We start from the raw sequence: 19898 nt of genomic DNA, 5'->3' as shown, positions 1-19898 counted from the left end.
TATATATATATATATTGATACTCTAAGTACTGAGGTATCGCGATGCGATTTCGCCGACTGTACATTTTTCCGAGGAAAACGCGGGACCAAAAGTCACGCGGAAACTCGTATTGGATGCGTAGCGCGGTGAAGCCCAATGAAGCCACACCATGTGGCGGACGCGGATTGTCTAGAATTACTCGGGTCCCTCTCTCCCTCTCGCTCCCCCTCCTTCCTCTCGCTTGTGTCGAGTCACGGGCCCGCGCCACGAGAGTTAATTGGCTGGAAAACCTGCTATCCGATACCCGGACGCGGCTACCGCCCCGAGATACGTGCCCGCGCGCAATCCATATTTTCGTTTGTCAGCTGCGCGCGAGCGCATTAAGCCTATTCTACAATGCGCTTTTTGTTTCCAGTTTTTTTTTGCTATTTTTGCTATTTTTTACATCTTGTCTTTTTGCTTTTTATTCGGTTTTTTATTTTAATGAACCTGAGAGTTAACGAACTTCGAAAGAAACAAGAAATACATAGCAAGAAATACAATTGTCAATAAAACGGTTACAAAGGAGCTTTAAGCGTAAAAAGTAAAAAACAAGAAACAGGAAACAAAGAGCATATTGTAGACTAGACTTAATGCACACAAACGCAGCAAGTTACAAATCGCATAATAATTCTATTCTTAAGTCGACCTCACCATGCAAAACTTGTAGAAATGATGTAATATTACCTCCACCGCGCGGCAAAAGTTGGATTGAGTTCAACTTTTGTCGCGCAGTGGAAATTATATATCTATTACTTCCGAGCACGTTGCTTGGCTATCGCGCCAACTTCCGCCATGCGGCAACTCGTTGCCGCGTTCTATGTGCGGGAGCCTATTACTCTCTTAAAACATAACTGTACTCGCGGTGCAAAAGGGCGGCATTATAGATCCTTTTGCTCTCTTCCGATATACACGGCCACTCATAATTTTTATAGCTATCACGGCTTTTATATCTTTATATCGACACTGCGCATTCTCTCGGCCGGGTTTCAGGCTCGTTTCTACAAATGCAGATTAACTTTAATCTTAACTTACTTTCTTTTTCTAATTTTAAGAATTAGAAGAGGATAAAAAGTAAATTAAATCGAGATTATAATTAATCTCTACATTAAAATGGACATCAAGCAGCTATGTAACGTTTACTGGGAGAGCTTGCATAATCAGATCTTTTTTTTTTTTAATTATTTCATGAAAAAGTGCGATTACTTAACTGCTCACGCAATAGAATCGTTGGCGCTGGTGCGTGTAGTAAAACTCTAACCTCTGGGTCAACTACCTATTATAGGTAAATACTTGTTTGTCACAAATCGAGCCCCGTGTTTGTTTGTTTAGGCATCGAACGAGAGGGTGATGGCTAGATTTTGACCTCTATCTCTCTCTCTCTCTCTCCTTCTCTTTCTCTCTTTCCTCGTCTCGTTCTGAATTAGGCATTCTTTTCTTTTCGTCTCGACTCGAAAGATAGGCATTGTTGCGGGTGGTCCACGGTACATATTGTCAGAGACTACTAGTGTGCAACGTTGCCGTTTGCAATGTTGCAAGCGTGGCTTTCCTTCTTTCCTCTCCTCCCCGTAAAACTCTGCCTCTCCTTGTACAATTACCCCTCTCTTTGTATCTTTTCTTTTCTTTCTCTGTATTTTCTCTCTCTTTCTCTCTCTCTCTCTCTCTCTTTTTCTCAATTTCGTTTAAGCAGCCGTAACCTCGCTCTAAAAGCCCGAACCGCCATCTTCACCCTCTCCACCCCTCCCCATCCACGTTCCTTCTTCACTGACCTTCTCTGTCTCACTCTCGCTTTTTCTCATTTCCATCGCTTGTCATTCTATAAAGCGTCAAATTTAAAGGCCCCAACGTATATGCCTCCCCTGCCTCTTCTCTCCCTTCATTCTCACTCTCGGCGATGAGTGCATTCACCGATTTTTCCCGGAAACCGGCTGCATCCGTTCTTATCCCGCGTAATGCCCGCGGAATTCTGGAATATAAGTCATCCCAAAATCGGCAACGATTCGTAGAACATCTCGATAGAGATTTATTGTAATGCGCTCCCTCTATTTCAGAGATATTTGAGCCGGTTCGAAGAAAAAGCTCTGTGATGGAATTATTCGATGATATTATTATACCAATCTGAGCGAAAACGCGACACATGATAGTGTCGAAAGTATGTTCACTCGGCGATCAAATTTCTCTGCAATATTTTACCCTCCGGAGCTTAGAATCTATATAACAGTCATTAGGTCTGTAAGATCAATTTAATTTATTTTTTATTAATAGATAATTTGTTAATTAATTTTAAGGAAAGTGTCATAATTTATAACGTAAAAAGAACGAATATTATAAAATGTTTTAATAAAATTTCTCCATATTTTATAATAATGAAATTTGCAACAAGAGAATTGTTTGACATTTTTGACAAAGATAATTGACTGGATCCAACAGATCCACTATCAGCGCTGGACAGTTAAGAAATATATATTTTCATTTACGCAGTGTATATAATTCTATCGATTTGTTTCATGAAGAGCAAGAAGAACCATTGAGAAATCGTACGTTGAGAAATCTCTCGAGTGAATGTGGAACAGAGTTAATTTGTGCATCGCGAAATTTTTTTGAATCATACATGTAATTACGCAATGACTTCACGAATTTTCGATCTTCTTTCCAGGGAAAGGCTGATGGTCAGAGATCAGCGGTGTGGTTCAGGGCGCGACTGCAAGATCAGCTGAGCCAGTTGGGCTACTTTCTTCAGAGGCATGCCGGAAAGGTGCTCTTCGTGGCCGTCCTCGCACTGGCGATCCTCTGCGTCGCTCTCAAGTCCGCGCAAGTCAACAGCAAGGTCGAGCAGCTGTGGGTGCAAGGTAAGTGATTGTCATGCATACTTTACATTCTTTTATTTCTTTTGTGGATACAATTTTTTTGTTCTTCTCTCGCCTTTATTGATGAACATAATGTAATATATTTACAATAAAAATACTATACGTTCCATTGTGAAGATAAAAGTCGTAAATGCAGGAAAAAGAAATATATAGATCTAGAGAAAGATAAAAAAAATCCAAATGAAGAAATATAGGAAGAAATAAAGTATGTGTTTTATCTTTTGTACACTGAAAAAATTTATTAAATCTTAATGTATAGAATGATAATTATTCTGATGGAGTTCATGGATATGTAGAGCGGACTAAATTGAGATGGAAAGTCCTCTACCATTTTGGAATTTTCGCAATAGTTAACAAGATATTAATTATTAAAAGTTGCTGAAAATTGGTCTTTAATGATTTTTTACTAAACAAATTTTTTAATACCGTATTTTCTCATGTTGATAAATGAGAAAATGCAGTAAAAAATTGATTCAAAATTCTGAAGAAATTCGTAGAGTTATGAGAAGAAAATAAACAATTTTCATCTCTTGCAGTTTTTCTGTTGATAGTATCTATTAAATTTATTTTACAACCTGTATATTTCTTTAAATAGTACTAATTGAACATTTACTTGCAGTAAATAAATATTTACTTCATAAAAAAATTAAATCAAATAGTTAAATCAAATTAATCGTTTTCATATCAGATAAATATATATTTATATTTAGTAAATATTTATTTAAAACTATTTAAATAAATATTTATTAAAAATTAATTTTCAGTGTATATTTTTAAATTTATTGTGTTTTAAAATAAAAATCAATCATAATATTTTCTAAAAAATTATCTAATCAAAAATATTGAAATCCACTTTATTTATTACATTAAATTGAATCGATTATAAAATTTCTCTAAAACGCGTTGCAAGATGTAACAGCAGAGAGAATTAATTAAGTATATATGACAAAATCATCGTAAAAGCATCGATTTAATTATTCCCGAACAAAGTCGATTTTATGGTAGAAGTGTGACGTAAGTTTTTACTGCGGCGAATGGAAAATGGATAGAACGAAACAAGAAATATGGATAAATCTCCGCGAGATGGAAAAAGGAGGATGCACTCACAACGCGAGCAAAAAGAGAGAAACGATTTGAGCGGAATCTTCCCCACCATATAGGTTACATTAATTGCACACACGTTGGGTGGCCGCTCTATATTTACTTCTAGTCTGAACGTTAATTCAAATACATGTTACTAACTTATATACATGTGTTATATACATATCGGCGCGAGAATGAGAATCAGTGAGGAAAAGTCAAACGTTTCGCAGAGGCGAATGTTTTTACTTTTATTCCACGTTTGTATAGCGAAAGCATAGTAGAGTTGTTAGCTGTATTACTAGAGCGTGAGTTCATTAGACTGACCTAAGTTCATTAGACTGACAATAAAATCTGTTCGAGTGTATCAACATTCTGTATATTATATGTTTGCTCTCTTGTTGCTTGATTCTTTGTAAATGTTAACAAACGAAAGATAGTATCGATACTAGATATTCATGAGATAACTTATGTCGCGCATAGAATTGCCATATTTTTTAATCTCTTCAGAATTCAGATCCTACAGTGTACATTGTAATGTATTAAATTTGAAGACATATTATTTTTTGAAATTATTTAATTCTATCGATATCATCTGAGACCAGATATACATAATAATTTACATGGAAAAATAGTCCAAAATAAAAAAAAATAATTTTTTAATATTGTTAATTAATTGTTAATGTACCCTTGAATTGAATTAAAAAAAATTTTTAACATGGTTTTCATTACAATCAGATCTGAAGGGATTAAAAGTATATGGACTCTTTTTAAGGTAGTGAAATTTTCTATTATTAAGTAAAATTTATAAAATTGTTAATGAGAATAGTCAATATTCTAAAAATTTTTATTAAATATCTACATTTAACGCATAATAAATTATAACTCCTTCTGTTCCCAGAGCATAATCTCTCTTTTTTGAATATATTCTTTAACATACTCTTTTTGTGATTTATGTATAATAACTCTAATTATGCGTCATATTCGGTTGAAATATGAGATCATACAATGCAGATAAATAAAAATAGTGTAATTGTGGATACAATTTTATATTACATTTTATTGAGGATTTATTTAATTTTAATTTCTCATGTATTATTATATCTGTAAATAAGATGTCAAGAAAAAGTTAAAATTTTGAATAATTATATTGCCATATAAGCTTTAGATATCATTAAAAATATGGTATTATGCAGATTATTGTATCTACGTATATTCTGAAATCAAAATTCTGATATTTCTCGATATCAAGTATCTCTTGTATGTGAAATGAATATCTTTTGTCACGAATTTTGCGTTGCGTAGAGTGACGGAAGACGAGTCGACAGGGCGAATGGACATTCCTTTCGTTGGGGCTAGAGAGAAGTGCCTCGTCGATGTCACGAGTAACTGTATAGAGATTCTTTCGACGCGCTCGACTTAGCACGAAGAAACGGCGAGTCGTGTCCTGGTTTTCGATCGGATGGAAGATACAGTGGACCTCCTAGATCGCGTCGTCGAAGACTAATCCATCCGAGCGGACCTTTCGTGACACTTGACCCCGTGAAACTTCACACCGAGGACAAGTGTTATTCTCGTCGTTTGTCTTCCCCATAATAATAACGGTACGACGAAAATTGTATCGTAAATTGATCGAGAATACATACGAAATTCTGCGAAAATTGAACGTCTACAGACAGAAATTTTCGTTGATAATTTTCATGATAACTTACGATAATATTGATTGCATATTTGATTTTATACATAATCATCTCTTTTGGATTTGACTTTAAAAATTCACGCAAATTCATGCGAGTAAACTTTTTTGAAGACTTACTAAGACGATGTGAAACAAGTAAATCGCAAATATCATCAAAATTGATTTTCTTATACGAAAAGAATGATTTTGATGAAGTATCTGAAAATTTAAGTACATTGAGAAAAATGTTCTGATTAAATAACAAAAAGATCCAATCAAAATATTTTTCTCTATGTAGACATAGATCTGAAAATAATTTTGTTGGATCAAAATAATTACACACAGGAAACTCATCAAACAATGTTGTAAACATTAGTTTTAACATTCTAGCAACATTCTAGCAGTTTGAGCTTACATAATTATTTTAATCCAAAATTATTTCCAGATTTGTATTTAGCTTTAAATATTTTAGCAAAATCACTAATTAAAGGATCTTATTTTGAATAATAACGGATATCGCGATTTAATACGTCGAAATTTTTCTGATGGAATGTGACTTCTCGGAAACACGCTTCGCGTAAAATATTCGAACCATTGTTTTCACCTTTCACGACCGTTCAGCGATTGGTATGCGCCCGATCGATTCCTGCAACTACGAAAGTCACTACCCGATCGCCGTCGGCAGTCATGACGATAAACACGCCGCTGTTAAGGATTTATAAGGATCGTTAAAGGAGGCGCAGAACGTTGGATTTGCGATCTGGCTCGAGGCTCGCTTCGTTCTTTTTTTCTTTTTGTACCATTTGCACGATTGTGTGGCTTAAACGTTTATTACCTTCAAGAAATTTATATTGTTATTAATATTGTGTGACATGTTATTATGCACTTCTGTTACGCGACTTGCGCGGAATTGCTCATTATGCAATTATTTATATAACACTGTGTTAAGTTTTAATCTATGTAATTTACTCGTTATTTATATATATAAAAATCAGCCGTCTCAAAAATTAAAATACATTTTCTTGTAACGCAATAAATGACCAAACATTTCAAGGATATGCTGGATACGTTTGAATTGTGTCGAGGATAACATTTTCAATTAGAAAAGCTGATCCTCCTAATAAGTTTATCACTTGAATTTGATGATTATTTTTTTTTGTTTAAGAAGAAAAAAGTAGACTTTCTGAATTATATTTTAGTTTCACGAAGGGCCAATTGTCGTCGTCCACCGGACGCGCATTCGTGTTTGATCGGCCCTTCTAAAAAGACTGCGCCCGCATATTCCGACTGAATACGACACAAGTCACCTCACGGATATCCGGTACTGATACACGCGCGTCGTATACACACGCACATCTTTACGCAAGTCGATCATCTCATAGCGTCGACCTGTCTCTGCTGGAGGTGTTATATCCCTTTACTGTCTTTCGACCTTCCCTGTCGCACGCCGATATCGCATAACTCTTCTTTTATTTTTCTGCCAGTATCTTTATCAATAAATAATCCAAACAATCACCAGCTCCGCGTTGCGATGTGTTTGAATACATTTTTTCTTAATATCGCAGATATTACCCGGCGTTACTAGGTAAAAGTATTAATATACGAGTATTGAAGTGGAATTTACTAAAATTCAGCTAATTTAAGTTTATATATAATAACATAAAATTTTGAGAAATTAATATGTCTCGTTTTAATATGTTAATATGACTTCTGATTGGTTCGTGACATCTTAAGAGTTTTCTTAAGTCTAATATAAGAATTTAATATAAGAACCATGAATACCGGTGACTATAGAATCAGGTTGACATGCAAAATAATTCATTTTTTAGTTTTCATCTTTTTCTAACTCTCACCTTTTTTGATTGAAAACATTTGTTTCTAATTTACTTTAATTCTATTCTTCTTCTATCTTGTATCTATGTTTCTTTATCTTGTTTTTTTTATCTACCTAAACTTATTCTAAATTTTATCTTTTTTTTTTAATTCTGAAAAAAGATAAGATTTTCTTATTCTTCGAAGAAGCTAAAAAGATGAACAGAAATAGTTAAAATCTCTTTGATAGAAATAGACATTAGTAACACCAATTTACTTAAATGCTGGGCAGAAACACTGTCTCGCGTTAATTTTTGATAAAATTCAAATATAATATTACAGCGGAAATCAGAATATTGTAACTTTTGCCACAATATTATCCAAATTTTAATTGCACTAATATTTCGGTGTTCTAAAGTAAACGCAGTAAATCAACATCATAATTTCAACATTAAACATAGTTTTTATTGTTAGGAAAATGCATTTTCTTGATAATGAATGATAAGATACGGAGAAAGAATTCGTAGCCATAACAACGGTTGTTGGACAGACAAAAAATTTCGGCGCCGATACTGTCTGACGCCTAAGGGAATTGAGCAATGATCGGTGCATGCAATTGCGTCTGCAAGCACGGAGAGTATCGGCTTTCAATCACCTGCGCCTGTACCTACAACCGTCGCATTTTCTTTCGTTCCGAATTCGTTGCGCTATTTTCGATGCGAGAAAACTGGCACGGTGTGCGTTACCAATCGTATAGCGAAAAACACAATATCAACTCTGGAATTATATCAATAAAGACTGTAAAGGAGAAAGATCGATAAAATAAGAACATTTGTTTACAACATAATATGACAGAAAGAAAAAAGAAATACACATAAGAAAGCTACTTTTTAATCAAATATATTTTTTAATTTTGGTACTTTTAATCGAATTAAACTGTGTTTTTATTGATAAAAGATAAAGTAATAAAAGATAAAAATTGAAGAAATAAATGTTGAGCTACATGAAATGTGTATTTCGATCGTAATCGTTTACATTTATTATTAAGTTAAATATCGAATCAGTGCCTTTCCTTGAGAAAGAGAAAGAAAATGCTTGGTTTTTTTTTTTATTAAATTGTAGAATTCGTGCATTTCGAAAACAGACGTGATTATCGTGATTGCCGGAAGGTTAAACCAAAACGTGAATGGCACACGCGCCAATATCTGCTCTCTTCTTTTTCTATGCCGAACGATTATGTGTGTATGTGTAACGGGAAGCGTTTAGCATTCACAGGGAAACGAGAGAACACAGTACGGTGGAAAAAGACGAAGAATAACTTATTTTACATCTACCTCGAGTAGGAGAGCCAACAATGTATACAAGATGCTTCAAGAAAGATAGTTTTCTGGAATCGTCGTAAGAAACATACATAAGAAACTCGTTATATTGCTCATTTGCTTATAATAATGACTCAAAAATTATAATTTTGAAGTTATTTACAGAAAAAGAACGGAAAGAAAAAAGAACAATTTTATTTCACTACAAATAGTACATCAAAATTGCCTTTCAAAATTAATGTTATAATTTTTATGTATAATTTTTAAACATTCAAATTCATTTTTTTTTTAATTTTTGAGTCGTTATTGTAGCAAGTGAACGATATATTTTTGAAGCAAATATTTACTATATCTTAAACTGGAAATTAAATTGGAAAAAGAAAATGAAAAGATTCAAGCTTAGTTTTTTGAAGAAATTATTATTAAAATTTGATTTTCTCTTTCATAGATATTAAAATTAAAAATTTCTGTTACTTAAAAGTTTTTGTTCCTTTTTGTTCGTATTTTTAGCTATATATTTTACATATATTAATTTATTTCAAAAGTCTGGATTTAATAAACTATTTATTACAGAGTTTTCTTTTAGTATAAATATCTTATTTGCTCGTTTTTAATGTATAGATTTTAATGTATAGACTTCAAGTTTTCTTAATGCAGAAAGGGGGAAGAGGGCTTGTAAATTACAACTTAACGCTTATAACATGGCTTATTAGATTGTAATTTGCATTTACTGCTATTAACTACAGGATGCGAAGTCGAAATGAGAGCTAGGATAACACTCGGCTAGCTGGTTTCATCCGAGCAGTTTAAAATATGACTTAATCCAGAATTAAAACTTATAAAGAAATTATATGCAAGCGGAGCTTGTCGTCTGAACAGAAATATTTGCATATTGATATGCTGAGAAGTACAGGGTGTTCCGTATGATATTGCACCAAAATTATTTTCATCTCAAATCTCGTTCTAAATGAATGTGAGATATAAAATTTTTTAGCGATGTTGAACCGAAAAAACAAAGCCGTTGCTTTCTGATATACAAGTTGTTTTCTAATAAAATCATTACATAAAATCCGCCATGTTCAACATTTAATTAGCAACAAGAATTAAAAGATCCAACCGGTTAAAAAGCCGATTAGTTTCTCTTCCGCGCAACTATACGTTCGATTCGTTTCGAGCAGCGATTTCCGCCTGCACTGAGAAAAATGTCTCAGTTAAAAATGAATGAACCGAAAAAGTTTAAGTATATTAATCAGAATTTTAGTTATCTCGTACCTGAAATTCTAATTTAGTGAATTTAACCAAAAAATTCTGATTCGTTCATTTTCAATTAGAATTTCAATTAAACTAAGAATTTTTTCTCAATATGTTTTGCTCGTTTCTACCACAGAAATAGATTAACTTTAACCTCGGTTCAACTTAAGCTCTACAATTGTGTAAGCATTGATTAATAATCATAATTGAATATTCTCATAATTATTCTCTTAATTGTAGAATAAGTTTTATTCTTCATCTTTTTCTAATTCTTAAAACTAGAAAAAGATGAAGAATTAATCAAGATTAAAATTAGCCTTTAAATAAAGTAAAGTGGAGAGTAGAACATTTAAAAAAAAATAAATTTTATTTATATGATCATATTTTTTCATTCATATAGAATTCAACTTTATTTATATTCTTGAAATAGAACAATAAAAATGAATTTTAAGATTTCTGAGCAATTCTTTACAGTTCTCTTTTCCAGAACAGGAATTTTAAGATAATTATGCGTAGAGTGCTGTTAGTGACCTACTTAAAAGTTAACTACATTTGCATTGGTAAAAATGGGCATCAGAGAAATAAAAATGCTTTTGCATCTCACGCGCCGCGATCTCACACGATCGCGATCCCGAGTTGATCGGCAAGCGCCGATGCTGTCCTCCACGCGGCGATAGCCGATATCGTCGCGCTCGTATAGCGGTCCACCGCGTGCGTTCGCACGCGTGCACAATGCACGGCGAGTAAACAGAAGATGAGATCCTCTGTTTATGCGGCCGTCCGTCCGTTCGTCCGTCCGTCGGTGCAACAACAACAGATTCCTGGTGGGTCTTTGGACGACGATCTTCTAGCTCACTCTTACCGGCCTTTCTCGCTCCGTCCTCCTCTCGTCTTTCGTATCGTGCCCTTTTTCTTCCTCTCGGCTTCTCCTCTCGATTTCTTTCTCTCTCTTTCTTTCTGTCTTCATTTCTCTCTTGCTCTCCATCTCTTTCATTCTCGCTCAGCGAGAGTCTGTCTCTCTCCCTCTTTCTTTCTCCTCGCTCTCGCCCACTGGAAGGCATGGAGGCCTAATGAAGATGTAAGCACTCAGGCCGGCCCTCGTGTACGGTCGTGCTTTCGTCCTCCGTCCGTCCTTGTCGCACTAACACGACAAGGCGGCTTCCTTGGCCCTGTACAGGCTGTTCCAAGTACGTCAGATTGATCGAGCCACTTTTATAGTTCCTGATGATATAGTTCCCCGAATTCCGAGTTTCATGAATCAGCGGGAAAGGCGGAGACATTTCTTTTAACTCGACAAATTATATTTTCTCTATTAAGATAAATGATAAATTGAATTTTATATGTTTAAATATATAATTTTTTTTATGACAGGATATATTTTCTTTTTTTATATAATGTTGTTATTTGCTGCAAAGTATCTAATTTTGACAAAGAATTTGTTTCTGCTTAATGTGTTCTACTTATTTCTTGTTGAGTAAAAAGAAACGTATGTTTGATTGTAAGAGAAAACTAATTTAAGTAATTTATCAAATTTTTATCTCTCTTTTATCTGATCAGATATTTAATGAATGTCTTATAAGATTTATCACAAATTTTAATAATGTTTTTGAAACTCTCTGGCATTTAATTGACTCATCATTAAAATTTTGTTAATTTTTCAATAAAATTAAGATTCGTCATAGTTTTGTTAAAATTGTTTTGAATGCTAAAATATTTTTCGAGAAAATTCCAGCAATTTCTGAATAAAAAAAAATTCATTCATATGAAACTTGAGAAATTTTTCGATTTATCGATTTTTCATTTTAGAGAAATGGAAAATCACTGTATCTTCAATTTTCCAAGTTTCTCTAGATATTAAAAATTCAAGTTGATTTTGATTAAAATAAAAAAAAGTTACGTCGTAATTTTCTTATGATGAAAATATGTAGGCACTTTTTCTTCGAGTTTTTATTTTTGATTTTAAAAATTATTTTTAAAACGGTAACTTTGAAATTCTGTAGAAAAGATAGTTATTACTCCTTTCTTATTACTTACATTGACATTCGAAAAATGAGATGATAATTTTACAGATCATTACCGTCGCGGCATTATTGTATCACCAACCACGGACCACCCCATAATAAGATAATAACGTCCCGCTATTAGAGAACCGCGATCAAGTCGCTGCCGCACTATGAAACAAATTATATTAACTCATCTCTATCGCGATATATACTTTCATCTTTCGTTAATCATTATAGCTTTGAATCTACTTTCATTTCTATTCATTTCTAGACTAGTACCTTCTAGGAAAGCACCGATTCCTTTCAGTCGATTTATCTCCTTCGTACATTGGACGCGTTTATCAAACTTGAAAAAAATCTAAATCAAGTAATAATATCCCGAGATCATTGATTTCTCGCTAAAAGATTCGTCGAATTCTCTATGAAGTGCTCGCAGATGAATAGCCGGTACTATGTTGTGTGCTCTCTCTCTCTCTCTCTCTCTCTCTCTCTCTCTCTCTCGATTGTGCGCGATTGATGCGCACTGGACGGGTAGTAGAGAGGAACCGCGAGATGGAGAAAGGAAGCAGCGTGTGGCGTGGTGCGCGCCCGGGAGAGGGTGGGCCAGCAGCAGAGCAGCTACTCGATATAGGAACTCTCTTGTGGCCCCTTTTACTAACTATTCCTGACGGAGTGTGTCGAGAGAGCGACGGAGAGCGAGCGACTGTGAGCTGACTGCGGCGGAAGGGATCGGGCTTGGCAAGGGGACGAACACCGGGCAACACTGAGGCCCCATGACGACGACGAGGCTGTTCTCGCTCGACTCGCCACTCGGTTCGGCTCGACTCTACTCTCTGGAGACCGGAGAGAAGATCCGAGACTTGGCTCAGCTCAGGCACGCAGGCCCACCGCTGGTTGGTTGGCTGGCTGGGTTGGCTTGGCTTGGCTTGGCGTACAGAGAGCCCACCGGGCCACCCACCGCGACCATTCACCGGAACCGAGCCCCATCCAATCCCAGTGATTCTCATTCATCGTATACAGATTCGCGACCTCGACTGAGAGCGCGAGAGGGGGGGGGGGAGAGGAAGGGGTCTAGGAAGAAAACGAAAGACAGAGACCTAGGTATATCTCTATGATTCGCATTTTTTTACAAGATTAATGGAGGTTGCCTTAATTTAAAGAATTCATAGTCGTAAATAATTTTCAGTCTTTGAGAGCACAATTAATTATAGATTCTTTTGGATATAATATTTCACAGTCTGTTTTACGAATGTCTGTGTTTAAAAAAATTGTTATTATTTATGTCGCATTTCAATTAATGTCTATATATACATAATGTCTATATATATATTTTGTCTATATATACATAAATATATTTTTTTCCAAATCTGTAAATCTTATTTTACTCGCGGGGTTTAAATTTGGAAGTCGTTTCGATCTTTTTTGTCGACCGACAAAATTTATTCAGTGACGGGGATGAGAGAATGAAGGGGAACACCAGCAGAATTTCGGTATAGGAAACGAAACGCCACCGCCCATCAATCTCACGGAAAGCGGGCGGGCACACTCTTCTCGCACGCAGGAATTTCTATAAGCATTTCCTCGAAGATTCGAACGGTCGCGTTGCGCAGTCAGCCGGGGCGTGTCGCAGGAACAAGGACCCCTAACGAGGCTGCGGCCACGTGGTTCTTACGTTTTCACACGCCATAAAGCTGTCCGCACTTGCGCTCCGCCTGGAGATGAATAGATCCAACTCTGAAGACTACTGATCGATCTAGGATAAATATATTTGAATAATAACAGTGCAAAGGATGATGTAGAGCGGGACGTTTTCGTCATCTAAAAAGATTCTTCGTTCTCTATTAGAAACTTTTGTTGTTGCTAGTTAGCAGCAATGGTATAAATCTAATCCTGCAGGCTAAGTAAATACTTATATTCTAAATTTATATTCCACCATAGTTCAGATTATATTAAATTGATCGAAAAATGTTCTGCACAAATATACTACTATTCAGAAATAGATATTTTCTTATTCTGTCTTCCTTAATTAACAATATAATTGAAATAGGTATTTTTTCTTAATTAAATAAAAAATTTTAATTTTTTCTTTCCTACTCTTTTAGATGTTAAATTTAATAATGTTTAATAGATAAAAATTTTTTATTTTACATACATTAAAAAAATACAGTAAAATTAGGATGGAATTTAGATGTATAAAAATGATATAGAAATTGGGATAGACAAATATTTTTTTGAGCGATAGTGTAAGCAAAGAAAGCCATATTTAGTCAAAGCATATTTTTGTACGAATTTTTATAATTTCCAGTTTAAACTGCACACCGATTGTTTGTCTGCTACTGTAATTTTAATAATATGTGAATTAAAATGTAAAAGGAATCATGAATAATTGAAAATTTATGGTTAAGATTTATCAATATTAGTAATAATATGTAAATATATTTATCAGTATTAATAATAATATCATCTTACGATAGCGGAAAATTTTCGTTTTCTGTTTAAGTAAATTGAACGACGAAATCGTATTACAAGATTTTTTTATAAGCAAATTTCTAAATGAAAATATAGTTGGAACAGATAGAATTGACATCGGTACGAATTCCTGTGATATTAATTTTTTTTTTTATAAACTGATTAACTTTTAAGCGCAAAGGACTAGATGAGAACGGAAAATCCTCCGCAATATAAATGAAAGGAATCAACGTGCACCTGCTTCCCTCTCTCTGGGAGATGAAGGGCGGAACTCGAGCGTGGCTCTGCCGTTTTCCTCTTCCTGGAGAACCTTCGAATCTCAGATTGAACATAAACGTTAGTTCATGATCGGATATATTGATTGCTTTCCAGCGGTCGAATAGTGAAATCGTTATATTCCCGGCTTAATAGAGCTCTTTGCTCTTAATAATTGGAAGACGCGATCGTTAAGGCTCTGCGATATCGCATTAATGTCGACGGCCGACTCTTCGTTTTGACCCTCTCTTCCAAAGAACTCTTCCAAAGAGAGAGAGAGAGAGAGAGAGAGAGAGAGAGAGAGAGAGAGAGAGAGAGAGAGAGAGAGAGAGAAGAACGTGGATCCCCAAGATTTCTGTCACGAAACGCCGCGAAAGAGAACTGGAAGATTGTGGACGTCGTCGTTGTTACGGAACGGATGTAACGTTCCCGAACAAATCCACCCCCGTTCTCCGGGATGCCGCGGGAAGTTCGCGGAAATAACAATAGGGAGAGGAGAGGAATGGTGAATGAGACGCGCCGACAGAGCTGAAAGACGACGCGGCCATTCAAGGGTGCCCCGGAGCGAGCGGGACCGATGCGCGCGGAGAGATGTGAGCGCGCGCGACCGCAATCACGGTAGCCGGAAGGGTGCAGATAGAAGGGATGGGGGAGGGGGGAGGGTGAGGGGGCGCAAGAGAGCAGCTCGCTCCCGAGAGTTGGACGAGACAGAGACAGAGAAATAATTACAGAGACGCCTCGTCGATAAATCAAGTCCGGTGCCTTCTCTCCTCATCTCTCTCTTTCTTTCTCTTCTCCTCTTTTCCCCTTGCGAGTGTACCCTGCCTGCTATAGTCCCCCTCTAACGTCTTCTCCATCGGCGGTGCTGCCCTTTTTCACTATCTCTCTCCATCTCTCTCTCTCTCTCTCTCTCTCTCTCTCTCTCTCTTTGTCTCTCTTCCTTTACTCCTTTCCTCTCCTCCGCTTTCCACCGTTAAGCCACGTTTCTTGCTTCGTAGAGCAGAGAGTAGTGTCTTTATTACGCTCAGTGTACCCGACCGCATTCTACAGGCCGACTCACAAATGCATAAGCTCTCGCTGTCATCGTTGCGGCAATTACATCATTACATGCAAATTTCTTAGTGATCGAAAAAAATAATCGGACTATTAGATGATGTCCACAGAGAAATTGTAATGCATATTATGTTATTTGCTTTGTGTATCATCTCCCCTGTCGAATAAAGAGACACCTCGTTAAAAATGGAATATTATGCAATTTTTGAAATAACTATCATTGACTTTAATAAAATATAAATTAATTTTCTCAAAGAAGTTTAACTTCTCTTTAAAAAGCTCCAAAATCTAAGACTATTTAGAATAGAGTTTTGTAGAAAAATGAATATTTCTTTTATACCAAGTTATTATAAATTTAATAATTTTCGTAAATAGAGATTTAGTCAGATTAAACAAAAGATTCATTTTTTTCAGCATATTTATTATTTTTTTTGGCAAGAAAGTATTTCATAATTTTTAAAATTTTATATCGAATAAAATTACATATAATTATAAATGTTTATTATTTTATTTATACATACGTGAATGAATTTTACTTTTTTAAATTTGTAATTTGATATAAGTTTTCCTAATTTATCTTTAATCGGATTTAAATCAATAAATTAAATTAAACTAAATTTTAAGAGCGCGCGCGTTAATTTAATACACTCGTACTGCGTTTAATTACCTGAATTGGCAGATAGGAATAAAAAATACATTCCAAAGATAGTAGTGGATAACTGTAAAATCACGGTGTCGTGCGAGTGGACAAAATCTTTCCTTCTATTTACTAAGTTATTAAGTAATTAATCTCAAAATTCCATCGTCATTCTTTTCTCACAAAATGTAGGAAATAATTCGTTTTCGTTTCTTTATTCGCACCGTCGCAATCATTCTTTCTACAACGGCGAGGCCGTTTGAGAACCACTTTCGCGCGGCGAGCTATACGGGTGGTCCACGGCGACCGCGTCGTGGCGGAACGAGCAAATACGCCGTCGGCATTTTTGACGGTGAAATCTGACTAGGTGGGATACCAGGATACACCCCGCGCGCGCACAACGGCCATCATCCTCGTGTGCCCCTTGTCCATTACTACTGCTCGCCGTATATATACAGTGTATGCTCCTTTAAATCGCAAGCATTGTCCTCCGCAAAGATGACTTTGAGCTTCATATCTAGCTTCTTCAAATGACTAAAAAGCGAAGGATTCTCGCGCGAAATGCTCACACATGTGTGCGCACTTTCGACACAAAATCATTCATTTTCTCTCTCTCTCTCTCTCTCTCTCTCTCTCTCTCTCTCTCTCTTCTTTTTAAGATCCGCTCCGAAATTTCTTCTGTAAGAGATTTCCTTTTATTCGGAGAACGATGGAGAACAACCGTAATACCGCGACGTTGAACGAAAACACTTGGATGTTTCCCTCAGTCGAAGCCGCAAAGCATTCTCTTCGCTCCGAAAGCCTTCTCTCAAAACTTCTGAATTATATTGTCAGAAACGAAGAATTTCGACGGGCCCTTTGCATCGAAAATAAATTGAACTGATTTTTAACAGTATTAATTTAATGCACTCGTGTTATATAAAAAATTGAGATTTTTCGTTGTTTTATAATATTTATATTTCCATATACTTCTATTATAGAGTACAAATTATATTATCTCTTATTTTGAAATAATTTTTGATCTAGATGATAACTGTCGTTAATTACGTTTAATTCTCTTAATCATTGGATAAAGATAAAAATACGTATCAAAAGTAGTATATCGGCTGTAAAATCATGCGAAGACTTTTTTTTCTCTTCAGTAAATTAAGCAATTTTAATCTCTAAACTTTCATCCGTTTATTTTTTTCCACAGTTTATTCTTGACGTGCATTGTTAATTTTAATGATATCTAAATTACCAAAAAATTTTTTATGTTTTAATTTTAAAATTATGTTCTAATTAAAATTTTGTTATTCTAACCAAATTTTGATTAAAACAACATTTTTTAAATTAAAAACACAATTTTTTAATTAAAGCATAATATAATTTTGATAATTCACATATTAACAAAATTACATTTATTTATCAAACATTTCTCTCAGTGTATCGATTTTATGCTAGAATATTTAAGCAAAAGCTGTCTGTAATCATTAGAAAGAAAACAATAACTCGGTAAGGAGCATTAGCAGGAATGATCTGTGACAGTCAAATTGCGAATCGCCCTCTCTTGTCGTGTTTCGGTCCGCTATTTTCATGTCAGTTTCTGGGAATGTTTTATTGGTAGACTGCCAGGAATTTTTGTCAGTACAAAGACGTGTAGAACCGTATATGTTACAACACTGTCTCGACCAATGTTTCTCTTCGGGGAACTGCGCTGATCACAAACATCGTCCATTGGAAGGCTTACAAAGTCACTGAAGAAACACCTGAAACTTGCAACTATTCCCATGTTAATCTTCTCGTAAAATCCAGCAAGTTTGAGCGATCATCATTTAAATAATTTTATTTCGTATTGTTTAGTAGGAAACTCGACGTAAAAATGATCGTTTGCGCTACAAACGACAATGTAAGCAAATTATTTGTCGAATATTTTAAGATGAATCGCACATATTTTCAAAATAATGAAAAAATGATAGGTTATTTTAGATCGAATTTAAAAGTAATATAAAAAAATTATTGATAATATCTATCATCTAGATCAAAAAAGTTATTTCAATAATATTTTGTTTTATTTATGCTCCAATAAAAATACTAATACTAATAGTGGAAATGTATTATATGTATATGTGTATAAAATAGTGATAAAAATCTCATTTTCTTATATAAATATAAGAGGACAATAAAACGATATTAATATCAATAATTATAGTTTCCTTCTTAGATTTTTATTGTAGGCAATTTTTTAAGATAGCTACAGAATTATAATTTGCTAAAAATTCGCTTTATAGATATCGTAGCGTAAATATTTCTGAACTCGTGAATAATTACTCACTGACTTCTCTTTGCAGAAGGTGGAAGGCTACAAAAAGAACTTACCTATGCATCGGAAGTTCTCGGCGAAGCAGCCGCCTCGACGCACCAGCTCGTCATCCAAACGCCGAGGCATTCCGGGGCGAATATCCTTCACCCAGCCGCGCTCAGGGAACATTTGGCGGTGCTGGAAGCTGCGATGAATGTAGAAGTGCACCTGTTCGATATGTGAGTCTTTTTCTCCGCTCACTGCGTTTTCTTATTTGTATACGGAAAGGGAACGTCCGGTGTTTAATTTGAAAGCCGAATTAATTAGAGAGAGAGAGAGAGAGAGAGAGAGAGGCTAGGCCGCGCTCGGTGGCATAATTAATCCTCTCGAGAAGAAGGATCGTGGCGTTTATATTGGGAGACTCGTTAACGGTGATACAAATCGCGAGAAAGAAGATTACATGCGAGAAGTTAAGTTAGGAATGCGAAATAACACTCTTTAATATCAAAATGTTTTCTTTTTCCGAGAAAATTTAATTTAAGAATTGAACATAATGTTTATTGTATTTGCGTTTAATAACGCTGTATATTATAGACCAATGAATTCATTTTATCTGTCGGTGATATGAAAATATAAATAAATGTATTCTATTTAAGAAAATAGAAACGATTTTATACTTCATAAATAACTTGTCCAGCAAAATTTCGAGTACATTGCTTATTATATACGTATTTTTTAAACATAGTTTGTTAAATTTTTTAATAACTCATTTCTTCGAATACTTTTTATAATAATTTATGTAAAAACATAATTACTTAAAGTAATAGTAGATATTATTAATCTTTTGAATTTTAATTTTTCAATTCTTTTGGAAGCAAAACTCCAAAAAAAAAATGAGAAAAAAGTTTTCTTTACATTTTCATCTTGATATTAAATCATTTATCTATTGCTTTCTCTCTATTTTATTAAGTGTTTCAAGTATTGAAGTCATTTAGCGATTAGTTAATATCGCTTTTCGCAAACACGTCGATAAATTAACGTCTCGCTTAATTCACATGATTGATCTTGTCTCTACTTTAAGAATGAAATGACGCAAAGTCTCGTAGTCACGAATGCATGAATGTCATTTGCAGCACGTGGAAGCTGAAGGACTTGTGTTACGCGCCGAGCATAC

The 19898-nt window shown here is 34.9% G+C and overlaps 1 protein-coding gene across 1 annotated transcript in view; it reads left to right on the top strand.

Moving 5' to 3' along the window:
- The window catches only part of LOC108692851 (protein patched), a 50431-nt gene that overhangs the window by 14955 nt on the left and 15578 nt on the right, over positions 1-19898 (top strand). Inside the window, exons 2-4 of the mRNA XM_018201355.1 lie at positions 2676-2868; positions 18774-18963; positions 19858-19898. Coding sequence (XP_018056844.1) covers positions 2676-2868; positions 18774-18963; positions 19858-19898 — 424 coding nt within the window. The remainder of the gene's footprint in view (positions 1-2675; positions 2869-18773; positions 18964-19857) is intronic.

This window comes from Atta colombica, unplaced genomic scaffold (assembly GCF_001594045.1).
Source record: "Atta colombica isolate Treedump-2 unplaced genomic scaffold, Acol1.0 scaffold83, whole genome shotgun sequence".
NCBI classification, from domain to species: Eukaryota; Metazoa; Arthropoda; class Insecta; order Hymenoptera; family Formicidae; genus Atta; species Atta colombica.
Note: the sequence above shows the minus strand (reverse complement) of the source record. Positions and strands in the feature narration are given on the sequence as shown.